Source organism: Carya illinoinensis, chromosome 2, assembly GCF_018687715.1.
Source record: "Carya illinoinensis cultivar Pawnee chromosome 2, C.illinoinensisPawnee_v1, whole genome shotgun sequence".
NCBI classification, from domain to species: domain Eukaryota; kingdom Viridiplantae; phylum Streptophyta; class Magnoliopsida; order Fagales; family Juglandaceae; genus Carya; species Carya illinoinensis.
In genome coordinates, this window is record NC_056753.1 from 27907000 (window position 1) to 27933163 (window position 26164).

At 38.4% G+C, this 26164-nt stretch overlaps 2 protein-coding genes across 2 annotated transcripts; one reads left to right on the forward strand and one right to left on the reverse strand.

Annotated features, from left to right (window-relative positions):
* The first annotated feature begins 1342 nt into the window (after nt 1–1342).
* On the forward strand, nt 1343–5580 carry LOC122300639 (oxidation resistance protein 1-like). Its single transcript, XM_043111442.1, has 8 exons — nt 1343–1775; nt 2154–2584; nt 2685–2757; nt 2850–2930; nt 3170–3233; nt 4059–4146; nt 4266–4350; nt 4847–5580. The coding sequence occupies exons 1-8, from the start codon at nt 1680–1682 to the stop codon at nt 4883–4885; spliced, it is 957 nt and encodes a 318-aa protein (XP_042967376.1). The 5' UTR covers nt 1343–1679; the 3' UTR covers nt 4886–5580.
* On the reverse strand, nt 5399–25916 carry LOC122300638 (pre-mRNA-processing factor 19-like). Its single transcript, XM_043111441.1, has 18 exons — nt 25756–25916; nt 25563–25648; nt 24760–24831; nt 24543–24605; nt 22931–23017; nt 13375–13522; nt 13162–13283; nt 12635–12751; nt 10566–10661; nt 10421–10480; nt 8566–8640; nt 8032–8136; nt 7589–7705; nt 7440–7517; nt 7260–7356; nt 6982–7033; nt 6051–6121; nt 5399–5968 (listed from the first exon to the last, which is right to left on the reverse strand). Exons 1-18 carry the CDS (start codon nt 25766–25768, stop codon nt 5853–5855), a joined length of 1575 nt encoding a protein of 524 aa, XP_042967375.1. The 5' UTR covers nt 25769–25916; the 3' UTR covers nt 5399–5852.
* Between the last annotated feature and the right edge of the window lie 248 nt (nt 25917–26164).

Below are 26164 nucleotides of genomic sequence, written 5' to 3' on the forward strand. Positions count from 1 at the left end.
GGAGATCGCCTTATATACCTAATTTCCAAGGGTCAACCACTCACTCTTCGTGTCAGAGGTACATGTCACCTCAACCGTGTCCTCAATCGGATGATATAAATGTGGCTTGGCCTTCTATCCTATTTGCCTGGTGGTAGGTTTGATACATCGGATCCCCCTCCTTACTTGTTGTCAGGAGAGTAGGGGTCCTTAACACGTATCGATTGCCCACCTGTTCAGACTTGCTAGGGCCAGGTGGTGTAGGGCCCTTGGGGGGGTGAGCCGAGGTGGTATGTGCCTTGTTCCCATTCCTCTAAGATCATGGGCCTTCCATGGGCTGAGGGGTTGCCTAATTGGCTTGGGCTAGGCCTTGGGCCCCCTGTGCAAGCCCTAAGGGGAATCCCCTTATAGTTATAATATTTCTCTAATACCAAAGTCAATATCGTTTTAAAACAGAGTGTAAATAAGTAAAAAATTTAGAGGCTAGAGATAGAGTTCATAGTACCTGGAGATTGCCTTATATACCAAATTTCCAAGGGTCAACCACTCACTCTTCGTATTAGAGGTACATGTCACCTCAACCGTGTCCTCAGTCGGATAATATAAATATGGCTTGGCCTTCTGTCCTATCTACCTGGTGGCAAGTGTGATACATCGGATCCCCCTCCTTACTTGTTGTCAAGAGAGTAGGGGTCTCCAACATGTATCACCTGCCCACCTGTTCAGACCTGTTGGGGCCAGGTGGCGTAGGGCACTTGGAGGGTGAGCCGGGGTGGTATGTGCCTTGTTCCCATTCCTCTAGGATCATGGGCCTTCCATGGGCTGAGGGGTTGCTCGATTGGCTTGGGCTAGGCCCTGGGCCCGTGGGCCAGGCCATGAGGGGAATCTCCTTATAATTATAATATTATTATTGTTTTAAAATTTAAAAAAATTAAATTATTTATTATATTGTGTGAGAATTTGAAAAAGTTATAATAATAAAATGAGATACAATACTTCTTGTAACTTACCACTAATTCAATTGTTTTGTTTTTCTTTCTTTTAAACATCTTTAAATATTTTTAATAAATAAAAAAATGCATAGCTTTATTAATAGTTACTTCTTTAATCATTAAACAAAAAATAAAATATCCGAATGGTAAATATGAGGCGGCAAACTCATGAGACCAAGTAACTTAGAAAAATGATACCATACCGCTTAGGTTTGCCCATTCAATTTGACTATTCAAGTATTTTATTGTATTTTAATTTTTAATTTTTAATTTTTCCTTTTCCTTTTCCAAATGTAATATCGGTCGAATGATTCGGTACCCGTATCCCTATCCGTAGGAATATACCGTGGACAATGATCGGACAAATGCAAGAGCCCAAAATGAAAGAAGCGACGACGACGAATCATACCTCGAAGTTTCGAACATAAGGAGACGTATTTTTCAGAAGTCCCAGAATTAAGAAATTCCCAATCAAACTTCGTTGGTTGCATTACTTTCTGCCACTCCCACCATCGTTCCTCTCCCCACCGACCAGTCTTCCCTTTCCTTTTGGATTCCTCTTTTCTCAAACTTTTCCTCTTAACGAAACGAAAAAAAAAAAAAAAACCAGAAACGTTAACACCCATATAAAGAGCACAAACCTCGGACAGGAAGACGCCCCCGTGAGAGATTCACTCCGTCTCTCCTCTTCAAAGGTAAAAAAAACTCATGATGTACACGTTTAAAGAGAAAGTGACGGACAGGTTCACCCGTTTCTTCGCCGACTCGTCCCCCTCCTCCTCGTCCTCGTCTCCCCCACCTCAGGTAATATCGATGTTATGTGGTACATAAAAAGTTGAGCTTGATTATGGTTCTGGTTCCTCGTAAAACTTAGATCTGGGTGTCTTAGAGAATTTTAGTTCCTTCAGTTGACATTGAATTTTGGTGACTTGCAATTAACTGATTGGGGATCTTGTGCGGAACGGTATTTTTTTTTTTAATTATCAAACTCACTGCAAAAATGGTGGGCAATTTTTGTCGTTGGAGTTATTCTTCTAGAAAACACTATTGGAATGCTAATTACATAGCTAACTTCGTCTTCTAATATTCCTAGTAGATGTGGCTGGTTTTCTCTCATATTTCTATTTGAATTGTACGTGAAAATTCTCAATTCATGATGATATCAAGTTTTTATATATGTAGGCCAGGCCTTATTCTGAAGGCGTGAAAACCTTTTCTTCATATTTTTCCTACATTAACCATTCAGTTGGATTTGATCGATCCATATCAAAGAAGCATCAACATGATCTCAAATCAATTCAAGAACACCCTGCTCTATATAGAAATGCAAACTCTGTTGCTCTAGATGAATCCTTGGAAGACTATGTGAAACGTAGTCCAGTATGTGACAAGAAGGTAACAACAATCACTCGAGACGGTGATGAAGACCCGGCTTCTGGCAGGAGCACTAGTGGGTCTGAAGTGTTTGAAGAGGCTACTAACCGACACAGCCCACAGAAGACTTTTCCGTATCTCACGGATGAGTCTGTTTTTATTTCCACAGATTTGTATGAATTCTTGCTGTCGTCCCTGCCTAATATTGTGAAGGGGTGCCAATGGATGTTGTTGTACAGGTCAGTCTTGCTGAAAAGCTTATATACTCTACACTAAATGCGATTTTTGTTCTTGTAGTTGTGTCTTGATTCAATATTGAATATTTCAAATGAAGGGCAGTACGTTGAAACATGGTATATCACTGCGTACACTAATTCGCAAGAGTGCTGATCTTTCTGGTCCATGTTTGCTGGTATGTTGATATCTGTTTCCAATGAAATCCTGTAAGTGGTGATACTAATTTGGGATCCATCAGTCTTCACGGTACTCACTCGTTTCATTTAGATTGCTGGTGACAGGCAAGGTGCTGTGTTTGGTGGGCTGCTAGATTGTCCCTTGAAGCCTACAGCGAAGAGAAAATATCAAGTAAGTTAACATGCTTTCACCTTTGTTGACATTAATCTTTCATAGATTTCTTCTTGAGGAAATGGCTCTCCTTATCCCACTCATCTGGGTTTGGCACTTTGGCTCTCTATTTCTTCCCCTTTCAATATTCTATCTCCTTATTTCACTCATCTGGGTTTGGCACTTTGGCTCTCTACTTTTTCCCCTTTCAATATTTGAAGGATGATTGTGTACTTCTTTCTATTTTTGGTGATTGATAGGGAACAAACCAAACATTTGTGTTTACGACCATATATGGTGAACCGAGATTATTTAGACCAACAGGTAAGGACCTTGACTTAATCAATATGTGTAATGCTTGCTCTTTGTGGGAAGATGTGGCAATCTAGTTCAGTGGAAGATTTTTTTTTTATGGTCAAGAAAAGAGATGAGGGCATAGCCGCAACTCACGTTGGAGTAGGTTGTAGAGCCAACTATTATTTGGCTGCGTGTTTGGACGCTTCAATGTTTGGTAATGGGAACATAGTATTCCCAATTCAATATGTGGTCAATTGAGACCTTTATTTGAACCTGGCTTTCGTTGGCAGTCTTCAGCTGCTATGTTAATTGGTAACAATAAGTTTTTGAAAATTCTCACTCTCAATCCAAACATCTTTACACCAAAATAATCTAAAAGAAAATATTCATTAAAACATCATACCTTGATTTCCATAATAAACAAAAACCAAACCAGCTTTCACAAAAATAAAAAAATGTAGAAGTTTTCTCTCCAAATATATTTTAATGGCCCTACCACTTTCCAATCCTAATAAAAGCAGGTCTTGAAACCTTTTTCAATCCAAACATATTTTATTGATCCCACCATTTCCACAAAACCAAGAAAAGTCCTTTAAAGAATTTCTTGAAAAAATTAGTAACTTCCAAAAAAAAGGTTACATCCAAGGGTTGTTCCTTTAACAGGTGCCGTATTGAAGCTCTTTACCATATTGATGTGATGAGAAATTCATCAGCATTGGGTGGGAAGAATAATTAGTCTTGAATGGACTATATAGTACACCTTCCAATCAAAGAAAAAAATGTTACAATGCGTGAGAATCCTTTGTTGCCCCTTTCTTATGCTGAAACTAATGCCAAACCTTTTGTATATAGGAGCCAATCGATATTACCACTTATGTATGGATGACTTGTTAGCATTTGGCGGTGGTGGCAACTTCGCCCTGTGCTTGGATGGAGATCTGTAAGTTGCTTATTTTAATGTTCTTTTTTGAATTTCACATCGTCTAATGGATGAGAACAAATACTCAAGAGAAGAGTCTCTGAGTCTCTTCTCACGCTTGTGAACTCTTATCTGAAAAGGTTAAGTGGAACCAGTGGACCCTGCCAAACATTTGGGAATTTGTGCTTGGCTCATAACGAAGAGTTTGAATTAAAGAATGTCGAGGTAATGCCTGCTTTTTAATCACCTTGTCTTATATACTGTATCTTGAGAAAGTATTTGCTGCTACTGTCCATTTCAACCTGCTTCATACTCGCTTATCTTTGTCATACTCACCATCCTGGCATCTGGTTGTGGCTGATGTGAACTGAATAGAAAGATGAACTAGGATCCGTGAAATCTGATATTCAGTAACATTTTTGGTGATATCAGAAGTATTGGTAAAATAGTAGCTGTTCTTAGGGTGTTCATTTAAGATTGGGTCACATGAAGTGGAGCCCAGTACATCAGCAGAAGTTTGAACTTTGAAGACGGATACACACGTCTTCAAACCATGTAGAATTTTATTTTAACGAAAAAAATAGAAATTACATAGCCAAGTTTTTGCTCTTTTGTTTGTTTCTTCTATTTTACAAGCCTTCATTTCGCATCTGCAAATTTAACTTCACTCTTCGTTTTAATTATGTCCCTTGATATTAATGGAATTCTTGTCTATGTGCAGCTATGGGGTTTTACACATGCATCGCGTTACCTTACCTAGGACAAGCCTCTTTCTCAATAATATTATTTATTCATTTACCTCAATGTGTATCTATATATATATATATATATAAGGGATTGTCCATTTGTTGAAGTGTAGAATCCTAGAATGAACTAAAAATCGCTGTCTAGTGGCAGTCTTGTATTAATAGTTGGATGTTTGATTAATGTCCGAATGAATCATCTTTTCAGTGGAAAAAATTTTCAGAGCTATCAGTACTATAAATGTTGCGAATTCGAATCGGCAGATCGTTGAGGCTCAAACCATGCTCTTTGGAACATGTTCAAAAAATGCTCTCTGCGATCAGTGGAATCGGAAAGAATGCAGTTGTAGAAAATGCTTCTCTAATAAATTACGTGCCCACTCTAAAGCATTCGCTCAACTTCGAAATGCCCATCCCGCGTTGTAAATAATGACTTGACTGCCATGCATTGCACGCATTCAATAATTGATCAACAAGCTTGTCCCTAATTGCTCATTCTAGTCAGTGTACCAAATTACAACAAAAAAAAGTAAGAACCGAGAACAGTTCTGAATATATTGTCCTGTCAGCCACCCACAATCGGACATACAAAAGATAGAACGCTAACGTTAGCCAAAAACCTATTCCAAAGCGGCAAAATCTGATTACAACAAAATTGGAAAAAAAAAAAGAGAAAAAAGAAAAGGAAATGATACATGAGATGGGGTACCAACTTTAGAAAGTGATGATGATAATTAATCAAGTGCCGACAAATATGAGTGTCTCCAGCTCAGTTGAGACCGCATCTCGCAAGATCGAAGCGGAATGCTCAAGGGTACTCTTTGCTCAAAGGAGAGGAATGTGGCAATAGTTTCTACACCATATAATTGAAGAATTCTACCACCCATTTCCTCAAGCCAATAAATAAATTACACGTCGAAGTAAACAGCAACCTCAAGAAATACCAAGACTTCCACTTCCCACTTACTGCTACTTGAAAGTGCCTTAAGACTCTAATGAACCATCCTCGCTGGGCAGGCCGAAAATGCGGAGGTTTCTATCCATCGATCCTACTGCCATATATTTCGCATCTGGCCCAAATTTTGCACAAGTTGCTTTACCTGTAATCAGAGCTGCGTATATTTATCACCAAGGATTACCAAAATAAAAGTTACTAATAATACTAGGACAAAATTCAATAACCTGTGCCAGATAAATCGGGAAAAGTTTTGATACAATTCCATTCTGACTTCACATTTGCAACTTGGTAAACTCTGCAGAAGTCACAATCCCCAAATTAGTTTACATGGATGCAAAAATTATTGAAACTACAAAAGCAGAAGAACATTTAGCTCCAAAAGATGGCTTGGGTTTAGCTTAGTCTGCAGTTCAAGTGATTGAAAAATTAAACTGTAGTTGACGGGTTGGTATGAATTTGTGTAAATGCTGTAAACAAGATAGTACGAATCTTAAAACTCAGGTAAACATGGACGTCAGATTCATCACTTGAACTTCCTAACTGTTGGCTAAGTGGGCATGAATTTGTGAAAATGCTGTAACGTGGGCCCAACTATCCTCCAATGCATATTTTTTCCCTTTCTTTTTTTGATAAGTAACAATTCTTACAATCTGAAACTGTAATATGAGGAGAACCGGTTCAACCTTCTACAAGGTGGCAGTAATACTCTCTTCCCATCAAAGAAGAAAAATGGCGTAAGTGGCATTAAGGACATGAATGAGGGAGGAGAATAAATGGGCATCCCATGATTTTCCTTCGAGAAATGCTCTCCTTCATCCTGAATTTTTTCATCCCTAGTCACACAAGCTATGTGGCATATATTAAGTGGTTGATATATGAAACCACTTGAAATCTACCATATCAACAAGTGTGACTGGGGATGATAAGCTCTAGGATGAAGATTAGCATTCCTCCTTTCCTTCCAATTCCTTTAAACAAAGGCACTTTGTACAAATGACAGAAAAGTAAACATCAAATTAGCCCAAGCTTTTTCAATAGTAGAGAGAATCAATAAAAATATAGAGGACTTCCATACTTGTGAAATTGGATAGAGTTTTATTCAACAAATCAATGAAATCTTTAACTAAACCCATGGTTGAGTTATCAAACACCCACCTTATATCCGATCCAGCTATTGCAAGGTAACTCCCACTACTGTCAAACTCCACTGCAAGCAGAAAAAGAGCTTCCATTACCATAATATTTCTTCAAGACTTGTATTATATTATATCAGCAAACAGAACGAGTAAGTAAAGGATTATAATATCTCCCATTCAATCACAAGGCATGGATCAGAAAGGGATAAGACAGTAATAATTTATCAACACCATTCTTGATCTCTACATAGAGCCATCTATTTTGTGCATGGAAATATCAGAACTAGAATTACATACCGGAGTTTGTTGGGGTATCTGAATCATATGGAGCAAATGTCCGGAAGTTCCTTAATTTTCGTAGATCCCACAGCTTAACACCATCATGAGCTGCAGTCTGTCCATTTTAAACATGAAATTAAAACATGGCATGTGCAACCCTCTATGCACTTGGAATATTTCATTTGCAGAAATAGTTACCGCAAGGAAGTAGCCATTTTCAGAGAAAGATATTGAAGTTACAGCCCCAACATGTCCATCAAATCTGGCAACATTTGCCTGTAAACGAAATATAGAAGCAATCAGAAAAAAATGAAGAAAATTGAGGTAGAAGCCACACAGAGTTCTACCTGACTTTTCACATCCCAAATTTTAACAACAGCTTCAGAAGTGCCTGTTCCAAGAATTAGACCATCAGGATGAAATGCTGCAGAAGTATAGCCATTAGAATCTGAGGCATCCACAACCTGCAGAACTAAACATCATAAGATTTACTCACCAAAAAAATGGAGTTGAAAGGGATACATGACAAATAGTTATAAGGTTTTCAAAGATTGCTGAAAGCATTTCAAACTAACTCTTTATTCTTATGTGATGAGTCATTTAAACAATTGAGATGATTTCGTGCATATTCACTCCATTGATCAAGTTGATGCAACGGCTGTCAACTTATAGATACATATCATTCCTAGTATTCACAGTTCTAGAGGTACTAGATCCCGCCAGAAGAGGGGGGGGGGGGGGGAGGGGGAGAGAGAGAGAGAGAGAGAGAGAGAGAGAGAGAGATTTGGACCTGTGAGAGACATAATCCAGAAGAAAGTTCATAAAAGCACCATGTGCCATCAAGAGAAGCAGTCACAAAGTAGTTATTGGTTGCATGGACTGTAATAGCTTGCACCTGAGAAAATAAAAGGAATATAACTATTGAATTACAAAAGAGCACAATAATAGAATGGCAATCAACAACCGACAGTTGTAGTCATGATATCACATATTTCAGAAATCCTAGATTAATTGTGATGACGATATCAAGTATCATGTTCCAGTGACAATTTAATACAATAGACTAGATTTTCAAGTCAAGACTTATTTTTTACAAGTAATTCATTTTATTAATACGATAGAATACTAGGCAAAGCCCAAGTACATCAGGGCGATTATCAAGTCAAGATTTGAAGAAAGAACAGAAGAATTCAGACATCAAGAATGGACTGAGAAAATTCTACTTCAGATTCCCAAAGAGCAGAGTAAAATCACCAAGGAGGCATGTCACACACAAGGTAAAAATTGGTAATGGAACACGATCAAGAGAGTGAAAGCTTTTTACCTCCGCAGTATGATCCTTTAAGATGTGTCTACAGTTATGGTTCCCATCATCAGACTCTTGCCACAAACGTACAGTCTTCAACATATAAAAAAGAACAGTTCAGGGATAGAAAACAAACAGCAAAGTGACAGAAACAGAAGTACATAGGGAATATTAAATCAATTCTTAAACATTCATAGCATAATTTTACAACAAGACAGAGCAAGAAGCACCACAGAATCCTAACAGAATTTGTGAGACAAACTGGAATGGATCTTTTTTTTTTTCTTTTTTTATAAGTAAGAAAGAAAATTTTATTAAATCGAATGAAATAGGCAATGCCCTTGTACACAGGAAGCATACACAAGAAAACACCTAAATACAAAAGCGGGAAAAGACAATAGAAAATCACGAGCAGAAGCCCCGTTAATCACTAAAGCAGAAAACCAAAGCAATAAAGAGTGCACCAAAAAATTCTGAAGTTCCTCCAAACTATGCTCCTTATCATTGAAACACCACTCATTCCTTTCAATCCAAATACACCACAAAAGACACAAGGGAACCCATCTTCCAAACCGCGTCCACTTGAGAGCAACCATGAAGCCCTTGCCACCTCACAATGCAAAAGTAAATGATCCACAGATTCCCCGCCAATCCATAACAATAAGACCACGCTTCCTCAAATTATCCATCATCAAAATTTTCCCAAGAGAGAGAGTCCATATAAAAAAGCAACTTTGGAAGGGATCTTTATTAACCATATTCCGTTATTAATTGGTAAGTGGAATGATGATATATATATATTTTATAAATAATGGAATGATTATATTCAATCAGGAAAAACAAAAAGAGTAAAGAAGCTGCAAGAAAATGCTTACTTTAGGTTGTGTTTGGTTGTTGAACCAAACTCAACTCATCTCAAATCAATTATTGATGGGACCCACTACTTTTTCAATTTCCCATAAAAAAAATTAAACTCATCTCAACCTAAATAAGTTAAACCCATCTCAATGGGACCCACATAATACTATTATTCACGACTCAACTCATCTCAACATCCAAACGTAGCATAAATTTTTCACAACAAAAATCAACCTGAAGAAATGAATTTTCAAAATATACCAGTCAAAAAAAAAAAGTTGTGATGATAGTGCAAGCAGACCTTAAACCTTTGCTTGCAGCTATCCATATCAGAACCTACCAATACCTTTTGGTAGTATTTAGGGAAAAAGTTCAGGCTCTCCACAAAGATCAAAAAAGCACATATAGGAGGGGAGTTCTGTGGTCAAATTGTGTTTATGCTCTGTCATGTTTCATTAGAACCCCTACAAATATCACATGCAAACTTTTCCCGATAGGCATGCCTACCTTGTAGTCTGACCACTGTAGCTATCCATGGATGTTTTCCTTGTTCACAATCTAGCAGAGAGGATGGATGGAAGGTAGGAGAAATGAAGATACATTGCAAAGGGGAGGGGAAATAAGGGGACTCCTCCCCACATGTTGTTTGGTAGAAGAGAAGGACAAGTGAAAAGGAGCAAATGAAGGTAAGGCATCGAGTTCCGATTTAAATGGTTTAAAGTGAGGACAAAACTGATATTTTACAGCCTGGTGGGTTCAAGAGAGTTTTGCTGCCCCTCTCCCAATTTTTTGCCCATACCAAACTTAAGGATTTTACCCCTTCGTCATAGACTAGACTGTCAAAATGCAGTGTTCGGTTCAGAAGACATGCAACCTCTTAATTACAAATTCACTCCACTGGTGAAGCAAAAATAGAAATCTAAGAATATTCATAATTAAAATTGGAAAAGAAAATGCATTTCAATTTAAAGATTCATGACTGTAGAACTTGATTCCCACAAAGCTAGATGCATACCTTGTCAGCTGAGGCAGTTAAGAATAAATCACCCCGAGCAACAAATTTTAAACTGGTAACCTATGAAAAACAATGTCTAATCAGCCAACAGATCTTAATGACCAGAAAACCTGAGCAAATGAATAAAACTTAAAAGCAGTTGAACCTTTTTAGCATGACCACTGAGTGTAGATAAGATCTGCCCTGATGATCGATCAAAAAGTACTGCATTTGTGTCAAGCCCTCCGGTTGCAATTATGTCCTAGAAAGAGAAAGAAATGCTTTCATCAGTGCCAGAACCGTACTTGATCAATATGAACACCATCTAGAATGCAAATCATTGTTAGAGCACCAGAGGAGCGTTGAATTACAAATAGCATAGGACTTAAAAATAAAACAACTGAACCAAAAGAAACCAAAGGATAGTTTGGAACTCCCCAAGCTCCAAATACCTACTGCAGACGAGGTAGTTCCACAATCATACAAATGCATTTGTGAAACGAACCCTTCAACTGGAATCTTAGGAAAAAATAAGACAACAATATGGCAAACACGTGACCAAGCTAAAATGTTCATATGGAGATCCTTCATATGACACTAATCATAATTTGCTTCTAAGCCCTACTAGTATTATACGACATGTTAGTCCCATAAATCATCAACAATACAAGATAATAAGAATTCACCGGCTACAAAGACTGCACCAAACTGTGTTATCTTTAGGACTACAACCGTTACCTTACCATGAACATAAACATAAATTTCATTTAAGGAGCTGGCAAAATAAGGGGTCAAATGTCATTCAGGGTATGGGCATTTTCATGTCCGACCCATTGCTCAAGCAATCTGGGTTCATAATTTTCATCAACTGGCCCTGGAATTTTGTACTTAATAGGATGCTTTTGGACCACTAACTTGAGAGGAAAACACACGCAAAATGGGGAGTTCATGTGCTGATGGTAATTGTTACCACATCCCCACATGCAATAATAAAAATCTATACTCTAGCCATACTGTAAAAAATATGCTATAACCTTCTGTAGCTGTTTAAAAGTGACATGGTCTGAGTCATCTGCCTTAGAATTTTTTGGCTTAAAAAACGAAGTTTTTCTTTTAATGAGTAATGAGATTTTATTTATGAAAACAAAATGCACATCCCATGTACAACGGGTGCGTACAAAGGAGACACCTAGATAGGATTTGAAGAGAGACAAGAAAATCATTATGAGCATCATATTCCTTAAAGTTCAGAAGATAGGATGAAAACATAACTTTGTTTTGGTGGTCCTGATACCCATTATTCCAAGCAATTGAAAAAGATTAGGTATTCACCTTAACAATATATCAAATCAATGAAATGATGGGTTCTATTTATTTGGAACCTAACCTAAATGGACACAAGATTGGATCGAACCTTTTTCCAAGTTATTGTCCCCCCCTCCCCCGAAACACAAAATGGAAATTCATGGAGTAAGAGGTCGATAACTCTTCTAATTACATTTTTTAATTTTTTAATTACATGATGGACGGCTACGGAAAACATTGGTGAGTGTGAAAAGGTGCTCCACCAACTGACCTATAGCCCTTGTGCTTTTTATCTTTCCATGGTATTTGGTAGAAGGAAATCCTCCCCCAAGTCCAAATATTAAGGAAACACAAATTATCAGCATTACATTCATGAGTGACAATATGACCTGGAGAGGGTCATTTCCATTTCTGTCACTAGCTGTGTTGGTTCATAACTTTTAGCACATAGGACACGAAAGAATGCAATATACAAAATTTCGACCCATTATATACATCAGAAACAGTAAAGCACAAGAATTGAACGGGTAAATAAATGACCAGATAACAAATTAAGGAATTTGATGTTGCAAGCTCAAGTATCTATCACCGTATCACCTAAGCCAGTTTCTAGGTGAATAATTTGGAAAAATCGATAAATACTCTCTTCTCATTTCCTATATTTAGTATTTTTTCTACCTTTTCTTTCCTGGTAGCAGTTTTGGTAACATGATCATAATTGACAATAGTAAGACGACAATGCACAAAACATAAAAGGTGACACGTGCAAAGAAATAGAAGTGCAAGAATTAGCTGAGACTTTCCAAGACAATCAAGCAACAACTCAGCATCAGCACCTAGGGAGTGCATGTTGGACAACTTACTCCAATGAACTACAAATGCAATAATAAGATATGCACAAACAAAATTAGATCGTAGTGAATGCTGTACCTTTTCAAAATGGATATCAAGAGACACAATGCCCGGTTTGCTTGTTTTGTGGAGCGGATGACTAGAAATCTGAGTATACCTTTCCAGAGCATCAATGGTAGCCACCGTTGGAGGTATCTGAAAAGAAACCAAATAGGAGCATCAATGGTAGTCAAGTAATTGGTAACCAACAAGTTTTGATAGGTCAATTTTATTAAGGGCGCAAAGGGGCACCACTAATTACATGGTGTATCTTTGGTAAGATGGAAAGGGGTCAGAGAAAGGAAAGGACAATTATTTTCCCGTTGGATTTTTAATTGCTTTATGGAAATGGAGAGAAAAAATGGGTTGTGAGCCCCACAAATATAAAAAGGAAGTCTCTATCCTCCAATTCTTTTCCCTCAACTCTTTTCCTTTCCTTCCCCTTCCCCCAAAACATACAGTGGAAAGGAATGAAAGACTGGTAAGAGAGAGAATATTCCTTTAACAAATTGGTTAGTACTGAAATCAAAACAATCTCTGTGATATTACATCAAAACAACCAATACCTGGCGCTTTTTGCGCTGCTGTGAAAGAGCCGCATTACAGTCAGTTAATTCAGCAATAATACTGGCAGATATTCCAGGTCGTATTCTCTTTCCCCCAGGGCCAAACTCCTCATCCTCAGCAGCTATAACAGCAATGATAGAGCTCCAGTTAGCTATCTTTTTAAGTTAATGTGAAAAGAAAATCAACCAAGAATCACATAGAGGAACATCTACCTCTTTTACCATTGCTCATCACAGGAGCGTTTGCTGTAACTACCGCAGATGCTGACATGGGTATCTGCCTATCAGCCTGAGCAAGCAATGACCTCGCTTCATCCCTTTCTTTTTTAAGTCTTGCAATCACACGGCAAGCAGCATCATGCTGCCCATATATGAGAAATTTAACCAACCAAATTTTAGATAACCATGAAAGTGATGGATGCATGTTTGAATCAATAATTTACAAAACGGGAAAAAAGAGACAAGATAAGAGAAGCATAAGCAATGAAATTTCAATCCGTAACTATTAAGAAGTAACCATGAGAAATTGGGAAAGATTTAACAAACAAAAAAAGAATCCAAATGCACTGGAGCTAAAACTCACATCCACTTTTTTCTGCTTTTCACAAACACTTCCCTAGCAGAGAATAGTCTAACAAAATAACCTCAAAGAAGTGTGGCATGCTGCATATTATCATCTAGTGAAATGTTTTTTAACAACAAATATTCTGAGAAGAATGAAACGCATGGGTGGAAAAAGTAAGCATACCTCCCAAAAGCTCCTTTTGCACAACAAATAAATAAATAAAAACATTTCTCACATGACAATAACCAACAACTGCAAAAATGTTTGTGTAGCTTCGGATCAATGAAGCTTGAATTTTTTTTTTTTTTTTTTTTTGGGATAGGTAATAAGAAATGTTATTCCAAGTAAATAGGCATAGCCCAAGTACACATGAAGTATACAAGAGAATACACCTAAATACAAGCTAAAGGAAAACAATTAAAATAAAGCATTACAGATATTCATATCCCTCACAAGATTGTTCACCCAAAAATTTAAAGTGCTAAAGAAAAAATCCCTAAATTCCCCCATTGTGCATTCACAATCTTGGAAGCACCTCCCCTTTCTCTCAAGCCATAAACACCAAAACAAACACAAAGGAATCATCCTCCACTCAGCTTTATTGCCTCCACATCCCACAGCACCTTGCCAACTAGCCAAGAACTCCACCACATGAAAAGGCATCACCCAAGCAATGCCTACCCTTGCAAATAACTTATTCCACAAATCAGTCACCATTTCACAATGTAGAAACAGATGGTTAACAGATTCGCCATCTTTTTTACACATGAAGCACCAATCCATCACATATAAACCCCTTTTCCTCAAATTATCAGTAGTTAAAACTTTCTTCAGCAACACCAGCCAGCGGAAAAAAGCAACTTTACTGGGCACTCTAGCTTTCCAAATGCATTTCCAGGGGTATGTTTTAATACCATGACAATTTAAAACCTTATAATAGGAATTCACAGATAAACTGGATTTGTTATCATGAACCCACTACATCCTATCTTCCCTGAACAGATCAATCTTCAAATCATAAAGTTTAACATAAAAATCAGCAGCTTCACTCACTTCCCAGTCTTGAATTCCACATGTCAAAAACAAACTCTCATAATAACCAACTCCGGAAGATTTTTTCTAGTAGGTATCAAATCCAAAATATTTTTAATAAGTAAATTTTTCAAAAAAATGAACTTGATGTGGGTGGGAAGGAAAACAATTAAGAGTATATTACAAAGATCATTATCAAAATACAGTGAGAAGAAGAGAATAAGAACTTCACATCAAAGTTTAAATGCATAGCCCCAAAGCAGCTACAACTCCCAAAGAAACCTTTTTATATGCCAATGGTCAATAATCAGATTTTGAGATTGTCATTTGAGAACTAAGGAGGCTCAGTTTGAAGCCACTATTAACTGCTAACAACTATGAATATAATAACACATAGATACTCGTACACCCCTTTTCTCCCGCTCCCTCATCTCTAGCGCTTCTTGCAGGAGATGATCCATTGGTTTACATTCATTCCTATTGAAGTTTAGGAAATCTTAGTGGATTTTCCACGTGACAAAAGGTTTTGAGGATACAGTAGGTGAGAATGTTGTCCAACGATTGACATTCTGGTTGGTTAGATTTTGTTAATTTCTGCTTGTTCATCTGCTTGTCCAATGGAATCGATTAGGAATGTCATTATAGAACAGAAATGCTTTGAGTTTAAGAAGATGAACGAGTGGTGGTGGAGATGCATTGAGAGTAGTTGTTGTGCAGTGAACCACATCTCAATAGATCAATCTTATATGGGGTGGTTGGCTGCCATGGTTAAAGAAGGCATAGCTGATGGAGGACCTGCAAATTTCATCAAAACATGGAGAAGAGGGCCTCAGGTCTTGGTGGTGCAGAGGCAAAGGAACTCCTATGGGAGATTTTTCTCCATTTCGAAATTTGGTCAAGTAAAACGTCGCGGGCTGATTGTAATACCTGAAGGAAGCAAGGGAGTAGGCTGGAGGAATTTTGGGGAGACGCTGCAGGAATTATTGGCAGCGCACCACATTCTAAGGGGAAAAAACAGAGGAAGAAGTTCAGGGAGGGCCTTACCCCCGTCGCAGGGGCACCATACTATTTCGTACAAAGAGGCGTTGTCTCGAGCGGCAAAAATCACAGAATTGGCAGGAGATCTTTCCGATTTGGGCAAAGATCAGGTGGGTGTTACGGGTGGCAAGGGAATGTCGGGGCCATTAATGAGAACCTTGTTGCACACTATTGCTGAGATGGAGAAGCAGGTGAGTGTGCTACAATCTAATATGGCTGTCTTGAAACGGTGCATAGAGGAATGTAATATTTACAAAGTCGGCTTGGGCCAATTAGAAGGCCCGTCTGTTTTGAATGCGATTGGGCTACCTAAAGGGTTGACCAAGTTGAAGGCCCGTCCCAGACCTCTCAAGGCCATTATGTCCCGCTAATCTCAAGCACAACGTGTGAGCCCAACTCCACCCAGTGGGCAGTCCAACGGAGGGGAGGATTATCGGGGCTCTGGGTCCCAGGTTAACGGGTAAAGACCCGGTAACCAACCCAGGTACGTCGAAGATGGGTTCGGAAAAGTCGTTTCGATCGGTGTTCTCCCCTCAGGCGAAACAGACAGCGCCAATGACCTTGGTGGAGCAGATCCTGCCGTTGTGTGATGCAAATCAAGTTGAAAACTTGCAATTTTTTTCATTTCTTCCCGATATTTATGCACAGACCAGACCAGACCAATGGAGGCCCCCAGTGCAGCGTTTGAGATTTCCTCGATCTCTCAAGCACAAAACAACTCGAGATTGGGTATTGACTCAACGCATGCCCATTTGAAGACCCCTTCTGCCGCAGTTGAACTGCCCTCTGATTCCCACACACAGATCCCACCGATTATGGGTACGGTTTCAACATTTCCTCAAGTGAATGTCCCCATAGCTTCGGATGACCATTTGGAACTTTTTTCAAAAGGTGGGGATGAGAGGGTTATGGAATTTAGGAGGGAGGCCGCATGCTGTGAGGGGCTTTCGCAACGGCTCACAGATATCAGTCTGATCCCTAATACACAATTGGTTACTGTTGAGGTAGAGAACAATGTGGGTCAGGTGATCGAGTGGGGAGGTATTAAGCTGTTTGGGGATGACTCTGATGGTGGTGACAGGAACCCCTATCTGCTGAATTGTTTATTACCCAGTGATTTTAAAATGTCAGATTGGGTGTTCAAAAAGGTAAAGGATATCCAGCATATTGTAGGAATGAAATGTGTGGGCTATGAAGACTAGTTTATGGCACTTCTTACGGCCATATAGGCGGGTTATGCACAATCTAAGAAACATGGATCCAAGAAACAGAGGGAGCTCAAGAGACTTAATTGGTCTCTGAATAAGGAGAGTTCAAGTCATGATAGGAGCAAAGGAAAGGGTATTGTTGTTTCCTTATGAAGCCAAAAATTGTGTCTCGGAATGTCTGGGGGCTGAAAGAGTTCAATAAGCGCCTCCGCATAAAAAATTTACTTCGAGAATGGAGGGCGGATATAGTTGATTACAAGAAACTAAATTAAAATTGGTGACCAGAAAATTAGTGAGAAGTGTATGGAGTTCCCCGTATGTAGATTGGATCTATCTATAGCTCCAATTGGGGCCTCAGGGGGTATTCTTGTGATGTGGGATAAAAGGGGCGGAGAAAATGGAAGAGTTCGTAGGATAATATTCAGTGGCCGTTTCTTTTAAGATGGTGGAAGACAATTTTTTGTGGACTTCTGCAGGTGTCTATGGGCCAAATGTTGATAACATCAGAAAGCTTATGTGGGAAGAACTTGCAGAATTACATAGCTGGTGGCATCTTCCTTGGTGCATAGGCGGTGACTTTAACATCGTAAGGTTTCCAAGCAAAAGATCGGGAGACAGTCGTCTAAGCTCAGCCATGTCGAAATTCTCAGATTACATTTTTTATTTGAACTTAGTGGATCTCCCTCTTATAGGTGGTCCTTTCACCTGGTCGAATAGCTAGACATGGTCTCGTTTGGACAAGTTCCTAATATCGCCGGACTGGGAGTGTCACTATCCACAAGTGTGTCAAAAGAGATTACCACACCTATGTTCAGATCATTTTCCCATTTTATTGGATGGAGGCAGTATTCAAGGCGGTAGGCGCTCGTTTAAGTTTGAAAACGTGGCTCAAAAGTGAGGGCTTCATAGATAGAGTAAGGAGTTGGTGGTCAGCTTATCAGTTTCATGGTACTCCACCTTATATTTTTGTAACTAAACTAAAAGTTTTAAAGAATGATTTAAAACTTTGGAACTCTCAAATCCTTGGAGATTTAGGAGTACAAAAGAAAACCATGTTGGAGGAGATTCAAAACTTTGATAGGACCACCGAAGTTAGAGTCCTCACCCCTGAGGAATTACCGCGTAAGGCAAAATTGGGGTCAGAATTGGAAAGGATATTATCTTTAGAAGAGATCTCCTGACGTAAGAAGTCAAGGGCCCTTTGGCTAAAAGAAGGGGACCGAAGCACAAAATATTTCCTTAGAGTGGCTAACTCACATAGGAGAAACAATACCATTGAAATGCTAAAAATCAATGGTAGAGATTGCAAAGACGCTCATGTGATCCGGGAACATGTGGTGAGTTTTTTTGAAAATTTATTTTCAGAACAAGAGGGATGGAGACCATCTGTGGATGGACTCGGTTTTGATTCTATTGAATTTCAATTAGCATCTTGGTTAGAAAGAGCTTTTGAAGAAGATGAGGTATATGAAGTTGTTAGGAAAATGGGGAAAGATAAAGCACAAGGACCAGATGGCTTTTCCATGGGATTCTTTCAAACATGTTGGGAGGTTGTGAAAAAGGACATCATGAATGTATTTAAGGAATTTTTTTCCACTGGGAAATTTAAGAAAAGTCTAAATTCTACTTTCATTGCTCTTATTCCGAAGAAAAATGGGGCTTCGGAAGTGAAGGACTTTAGGCCCATTAGTCTCATTAATGGGATATACAAAATCTTGTCTAAGGTACTAGCTAAAAGACTAGGGGAAGTCTTAAGCAAGATAATTTCAAAGCCCCAAAATGCCTTTGTAAGGGGCCGACAAATTCTGGACTCTGTGCTAATTGTTAATGAATGCCTGGATAGTAAAATGAAATTTGGTATGGCCGGGATTATTTGCAAGCTAGATATGGAAAAGGCTTGTGATCATATTAATTGGGACTACCTCCTTTATTTGTTGCAGAGATGTGGTTTTGGGGAGACATGGTGTATGTGGATTAGATGGTGTATTTCAACAGCAAGATTCTCAGTTTTGATCAATGGTAGCCCGGAGGGTTTCTTCGACAATTCCCAAGGTTTAAGACAAGGAGATCCTTTGTCCCCACTTCTTTTTGTTATCATCATGGAGGCCCTGAGTAGGATGTTAACGGCTCTGGGTACTAATGGCTTTATGACGTGAATCGTGGCCTCATCTCTATTTCTCACTTGCCTTTTGCAGATGACACTAATTTTCTGCGAGGCAGATAATGAACAACTTAGGGTGTTGAAGGCCCTTCTTTTATGCTTCAAAGCTGCATCAGCCTGAGAGTGAATTTTGATAAATCAGAACTAGTGCCAGTCTGGAGAGTCAGCGATACTCAGTAGGGGTGGGCAACGGGGCCCCGCACCCCGCTACCCCGCCCCCGTTCACCCCGCCCCCGCACGACGGGGCGGGTTACACCGCCCCGCATCTAGTCCCCCTAGCGGGGGCGGGGAGAGCCCAACCCCGCCCCGCATTTCCCCCGCCCCGCCCTCACCTATATATATATATAAACATAAATATTTATATTTACAAAAACATAAATATATGTTTATATATATAAATATATATTTATATTTTACAAATTGTGTATATATAAATATATATATTATAATTTGTTAGACTTGTTCACAAATTATGCATTAGCAAATTTAAAAACTATATAGTTTAAAAACTACTACACTACAACTTACACAAAATATGCATTAGTAAATTTAAAAATGACATAATTTTTAAATTATAGTCATATTTACAAAATTTAAATTTACAATTTAGATCTAAACATATATTTTTTATCACTTTTAGATCTAGAAATAATTTTTTAAAATAATAAAATATAGTTAATATTTGAAGTGAAAATAAAGCGGGGCGGATTGAGTATCCGCCCCGCACCCCGCCCCGGGGATGCGGGGGAGGGTGACGGGGAGGAAAACCCCACCCCCGCATGGTGCGGGGAGGGGGCTACCCCGCACCGTATGGTGCGGGTAGCACCCCTAATACTCAGCAGTTGTCCAGCACACCACACTTGGCTGTAAGGTTGCTTCTCTCCCTATGACTTATTTGGGATTACCGTTGGGAGCTACTTCACGATCCTTACCTATTTGGGACCCAGTCATTGAGAAAGTAGAAAGAAGACTGGCAGGGTGGAAATGATTATATTTGTCGAAAGGTGGTCGTGTGACCCTAATCAAAAGTACTCTCTCTAACTTACCAACTTACTTCTTGTATTTATTCCCTATTCCAGCGTGTGTGGCAACACGCATTGAAAAACTTTACAGAGACTTCTTATGGAGTGGGATGGGGGAGGAATTTAAATTCCACCTAGTCAGGTGGGATAATGTGTGCAGACCACTCCAATCAGGTGGGATGAGGATAAAGAATTTAAGAACATTTAACCGGTCACTTCTTGGGAAATGGCTTTGGAGATACAATTTGGAACCAAAAGCACTATGGAAACTAGTAGTTGACTGCAGGCATGGCAGATCATGGGGGGGTTGGTGTACTAGAGAGGAGACTGAACCTCATGAGGTGGGGATTTGGAAACATATTAGACAAGGGTGGGGAGTGTTTGCTAATCATTCTAGATTCCTGGTGGGGGATGGGACTTGTATAAATTTTTGAAGGGACATCTGGTGTGAGGAGGAGGCATTGAAGGAGGCTTTTCCAGCTGTGTTCCAAGTGGCTTGTGAGCCAGATGCTTCGGTGGCAAACCTTTTGATTCGTTCAGGGGACCAAATCCATTGGAACATTATCTTTTGTAGAGCAGCCCAAGATTGGGAAGTTGACAATTTTGAGGCTTTCTTCAGCCTACTTTACTCTTTGAAGCTAAATGGCCTGTGTGAAAATACGTTGTGGTGGACACCTGTGAGTAAAGGAAATTTCTCGGTAAGCTCTTTCTACAAGACTCTTTCAGCCACACCAAACTCTCACTTCCCTTGGAAAAAATTATGGAGGAATAAGGCACCTCCCAAAGCAATTTTTTTCACTTGGACGGTAGCCTTGGGTAAGATTTTGACTACCAATAACTTGCGAAAATGTCGGATAATTATTGCAGACTGGTGTTGTATGTGTAAGAAAGCCAGTGAGTCAGTGCGACATCTCTTGTTACATTGTGAGACAGTTACAACCCTGTGGTGTGAAGTGTTCAGCAGAATTGGGTTAAACTGGGTGATGCCTGCTACGGTAGTTGATGTTTTGGCTTGTTGGGGGATACCAAGAGGACTCCCACAGATTAAAGCTATGTGGAAGATGGTTCCTATCTGCATCATGTGGTGCATTTGGCGAGAGTGCAATGAAAGGACCTTTGAAGATAAGGAGCGGACACTAAAGGAGCTTCGCTCTCTTTTTTTCACCACTTTATTTCTTTGGGCCATTGCTTTAGACTTTAATGGCCAAAATGTACACGATTTTCTTCTTTCTTATTCAGCGAACTAGATAGGTCTTATCTCTTGTATTACATCTTGTATACTTGGGTTTTGCCTATTCATATTAATATTACCGTTTACCTATAAAAATAAAAATAAAAATAAAAATAAAACTATGAATATAATAACAAAACCAGCTCCTGTAAAGACCCAAGGAATGCCCAAGCCATATCAAGGCCTATACTACCAAAGAACTAGTCAAGGTTATAATAGGGGCCCATTAGAACCATTATAAAAGATGGCAACTTCTATCTCCCAAGCAATGTGGGATCTAATTCACCACCTTCCTATACTAAATCTGACCTATTACAACCTTTCCTCCTTAAATCCCCAACGTCTTTGTCGAGCCATTTCATCATTGGTGGCATGGCCCAAGCCTCACACCTTTGGTTGGGTTTGGCTCTGATACCACTTGTAATAATCCAAGGAAGGTCCATGCACATCTAAGCCCCATAGCTCAAAAGGACCTGTCAATTTTACAATTGGAACCCCTTGGAATCATTATAAAAGACAAGAACATCTTCCTCTCAAGCAACGCAGGATCCCATTTACAACCTTATACCCAATCCGAGGTATTATAATCTTCCCTTCTCAACAGGCCATTCAATCATAAGTGGCACAGCTCAATCCCACACTTTAATAGGGGTTTGAATCTTATATCATTTATAACAACCCAATTGGAATCAATTGAAATCATTATAAAGGGTACTAACTTCTCAAGCAATTTGGGATCTCATCCACCACTTTCTTATACTCAATGCGAAGTACTACCATCTTCCCCTCAAAATCATTGATGCCTATGTTGGGCCATTCTAACATAGATGGGATGACTCAAATCTTACACTCCTAGTTGGTTTTGGCTTACACAATTTGTAACCACCCAAGGAAAATTCAAACCATATTTAGGCCTATAATCTAAAAAGACTAGTCAAGTTTACAATTGGAGTCCATTGGAATGATTATAAAGGCTTAAACTTCTCTCTCAAGCAATGTGGGATCTCATTTACCACCTTTTTATAGGCAATCCATAGCATTAAAAATCCACAGAAGATTTTACTAACATCATCAAGTCTAAGAAGGATATTAGGAGCAAACAACAAGGACTAGTTTTGAACTCTGGTTCCACAAAAAAGTTCGAGGCCTCTGTAAGATGTACATACTATCATGTACATATTATAATTAAGGCCTTCACAAAATCTTTGATGACAAAATCATCAAGGATTTTGATATTTTGTCATCAAAATGTGTCACTCTTGTACATGTCCCGTGTACTTGGGCTAACCTATTTATATCCTCAATAAAGTCTTTGTTAAACTGATAAAAAAAGATCTTTGATGACAAAATTGCATAATGTTTTCTTTTACGAGTATATAAGCATTCAAGAAAAAAGTAAATAAAAATGAACAAGGAAACAAAATATACCTTTAAAGATATTAAAACATTCTACCAAAAAAAAAAAAAACATTAAATAAAAACTATAGTGAGCACATAACCAGCTTCTGATACCTGGTATAGAGCATGACTTAGCTCTTGCCTCGCTGTATGTAGTTGTTGTTCCAATGCAAAATTGGATAGCATCAAACCATCCCATTCCTATATGCATGAGAGAAGGAAGAAATAAATTGTGGTCTAACAATAGACAACCAATTACTAATATTTGCATTGTTCCTTAAATGATATAACCAAGGTGCAAAACACGTGAAGTTATCCCCACAATATTTATCCTTGTCTGGAATTTTTTTCCAACGTAGTCATTTCAACTCATGACTAGAGAGATTAAAACTGCACTTAAAAAAGTCATCCCATAAAATAAACTAATACATGACTTGTCCATAAACATTTGTCTTAAATTTGGGCTAGGATTCAAAATGTTTGTCACAATATAATTATGGGATGGTGGTGGTGGCATGTCATTAGTGCAATGATGGTGGTATTGATAGTGGTGGCCACACTAATGTGTTGTTGGTGAAAGTATTAGACGTAAAGTGCAAATGCCATCTAGAGCCTACGCCTGACTCAAGTACAACACAAATTTTAAAAAATGATGAATAATAACCAGAAAAAGGAGATATTAACTTAATTTACTAGAGGATTATGAAACATGACTATCAATTAATCAACTAATTCCAAAATATTTAAATATAAAACTTAATATGATTCTCTTATACTTTACTAAATATACACGTCAATGACATTGGATAGCCATAATCAAATTATAGAATATGGTTGAATAAAAATTTACCAAAATGGCCATGACCAAAAGCACTCAAGAGTTGTAGGTATTCACTTCCATGCTAACATAAGCAATCAAATATCCATCCAAATAGAAAGCCAAAAAGCGTACTTGGACTATTATATCGGTTCAAAACATATCCATCACATATGACAACATATGGCACCATGGTTCATAAATGATCTTCAATATCAACTAAATATTTAAGAATGCTTGTTTACTTGATTTTCTAGGTCTTGAAGTGACATTATTGTTTTAAAAAAAAGTCCAATAGTGCACGTTCCTGCACTTTAAGCTTACACAACAAGCACCAAGACATGCTCTTTTTGTAAGTGAAAAGTTTCGGCCTTGGCACTTTGCACTTGGGTGTGCTTTAACCAACACTACACTAATGGTGATAGTGAAAGTTGTGGAAATAATGTTTTAGAAACGAAATTGAGATGTTGGTTGCAAGAATAACAATAACAATGGAAAAGGCATCACACAATCAATATTGTAATTGCGAAGTTGAAGTGATGGTGTTAGAAACAAAGCAAATTGCGACAAAATCAACATAAATTGTTGTTGGCCAGGGTAACACCTGATTTTTGTCTTATTAAAATTTTTCTATTCATCAAAAAAAGTCCACACGTGTGAACAATGTTATCAGGTTCTGAGAAAAGGAATCGGCAATATGATGTCAATTTGCATGTACAAACCTTCTCACCATATAAACAAATTACAGGGCAAACTTAATGACCATGATAAATTGATGACAACGAAGCAACACAATCTAGTGAAACAGCACTGTAGTTAAAAATGGAGAAAACTGACCAGCATCTGCAGCATATAAAGCTATTAAAGAAGTGACATGATAAAAATATAGTCATAGACAGAAGCCCATACATTCTGGAACATTCCGAGCATGCCAGGTATGCTAGCAGCTTGTAGAGGTCTAGGTTTTACTATCTGCATGGGAAGCCACCAAAAATGCATCAGTGCATGACAAATGTAATAAACAACAAGAGTCTTAACTACCTTAGCTGGTACAATCTCTCAGCCCCAACCATGCAAACTTCCCATGACGTTAAAATAAGAAAAAATGTCATCTTTATAAGCATACCTTGCCTGTCGTGATTGGAACAATGTCATCCAGTGTAAGTGGTTCCCCCGTAATTGGGCATTTTCCAAAATCCTATTCGATAAATAAATAAAGAAGTAGGTTTTCATCAAACAGTGTACTGGAATTGGACAGAAAGATTAACTAAATAGTGAAAATTAATTCAGAAATGATTTAGAAGGCATAAATCAAGATTTGTTGCAACAACAATTGAGTACAAAAAAATAAAACTAACGAATTCCATGTGTTTTCACAAAAAAATGGAAGTTTTATACATTACAACATATCCTCGGAAAAGGAAGGAGAAAAAAGATTTAAAAAAAAAATATTTCTGCAATTGATCAGGTAGATCAACAAAATATAAATGAACAGATTTTGGGCTGACAATTTTGTTGGGAACTAGGGAAATCGTAAACGAGCTCTGTGAATCATAAGCGTATTATCACAAAATCCCAGCTTGCCTTCCAATACCAATTAAAAGAAAAATGAGGCACAGAGTCTTGCTTGTACTGAGATACTGTTCTCCAAATGGCTATAAATAATAAGCAACAATCTACCTAACAATTAAAAAAAGGGCAAATTAAGTTAATTAGGTAACGACATTTATCACCAAGGTTCTAGTACAATTATAAATTACGATGTAAGCCCTTCCCAAGCTGCTAGGTATAAGCCAACACTCAGTACGAACAGTCCGGTTTACTCAATTAAAATTTCCTCTTCCTCCTCGACTATTTTTGAGAGACGAAGAAGTTAGTAACGAAGAAGCAAACAGATACCCTATGATGAGGAAAGAGAAATGAACATACCGAGATGTGCCTCTCGATTAACCGCTTCTCATATAGCAGTCCAGATTTCTTCGACACCACGGGCTGTTCCGGAACCTCGCCGGAGACTGTACGGTAATAGTAGAAAGAACAAATAACAGATATCAGAAAAAGAATAACCAAAATGGCACTGAATACCAGAAGGAGACCGAAGAACTGAGAGAAGGAGGGTTACTTGAGCAGTTCATTGTAGGGGAGAGAGCTAGGGTTTTCGCTTTGAGCTACCGTTGCCTGATACGAGAGGAACTCAACTAATTACTAAACTAGAAGAGGGTGTGACAGCCAAAAGGGAAAATTGAGAGGAAGAAAGGGTGTTTTGTGGACTAGGGATGGCCGACAAATAACCCCAGAATTGGGCTGTGCCAAACTTAGGGGGAACGAACTCGGCCCGATTCTAGCCCATAACCAAATTAACGCATTTTCCAACTACTATTTTGTACAACAATTTTCATCTTAATTTTTTTTTTTAACCTTAAATCAGGTTAGAATTAATTTATACAAATGATGTGCGCTTTTTTATCATGTGATAAGCATATATTTTGTTAAAATGATAATGGTTACAAAACAGGCTTTAACATATAGTA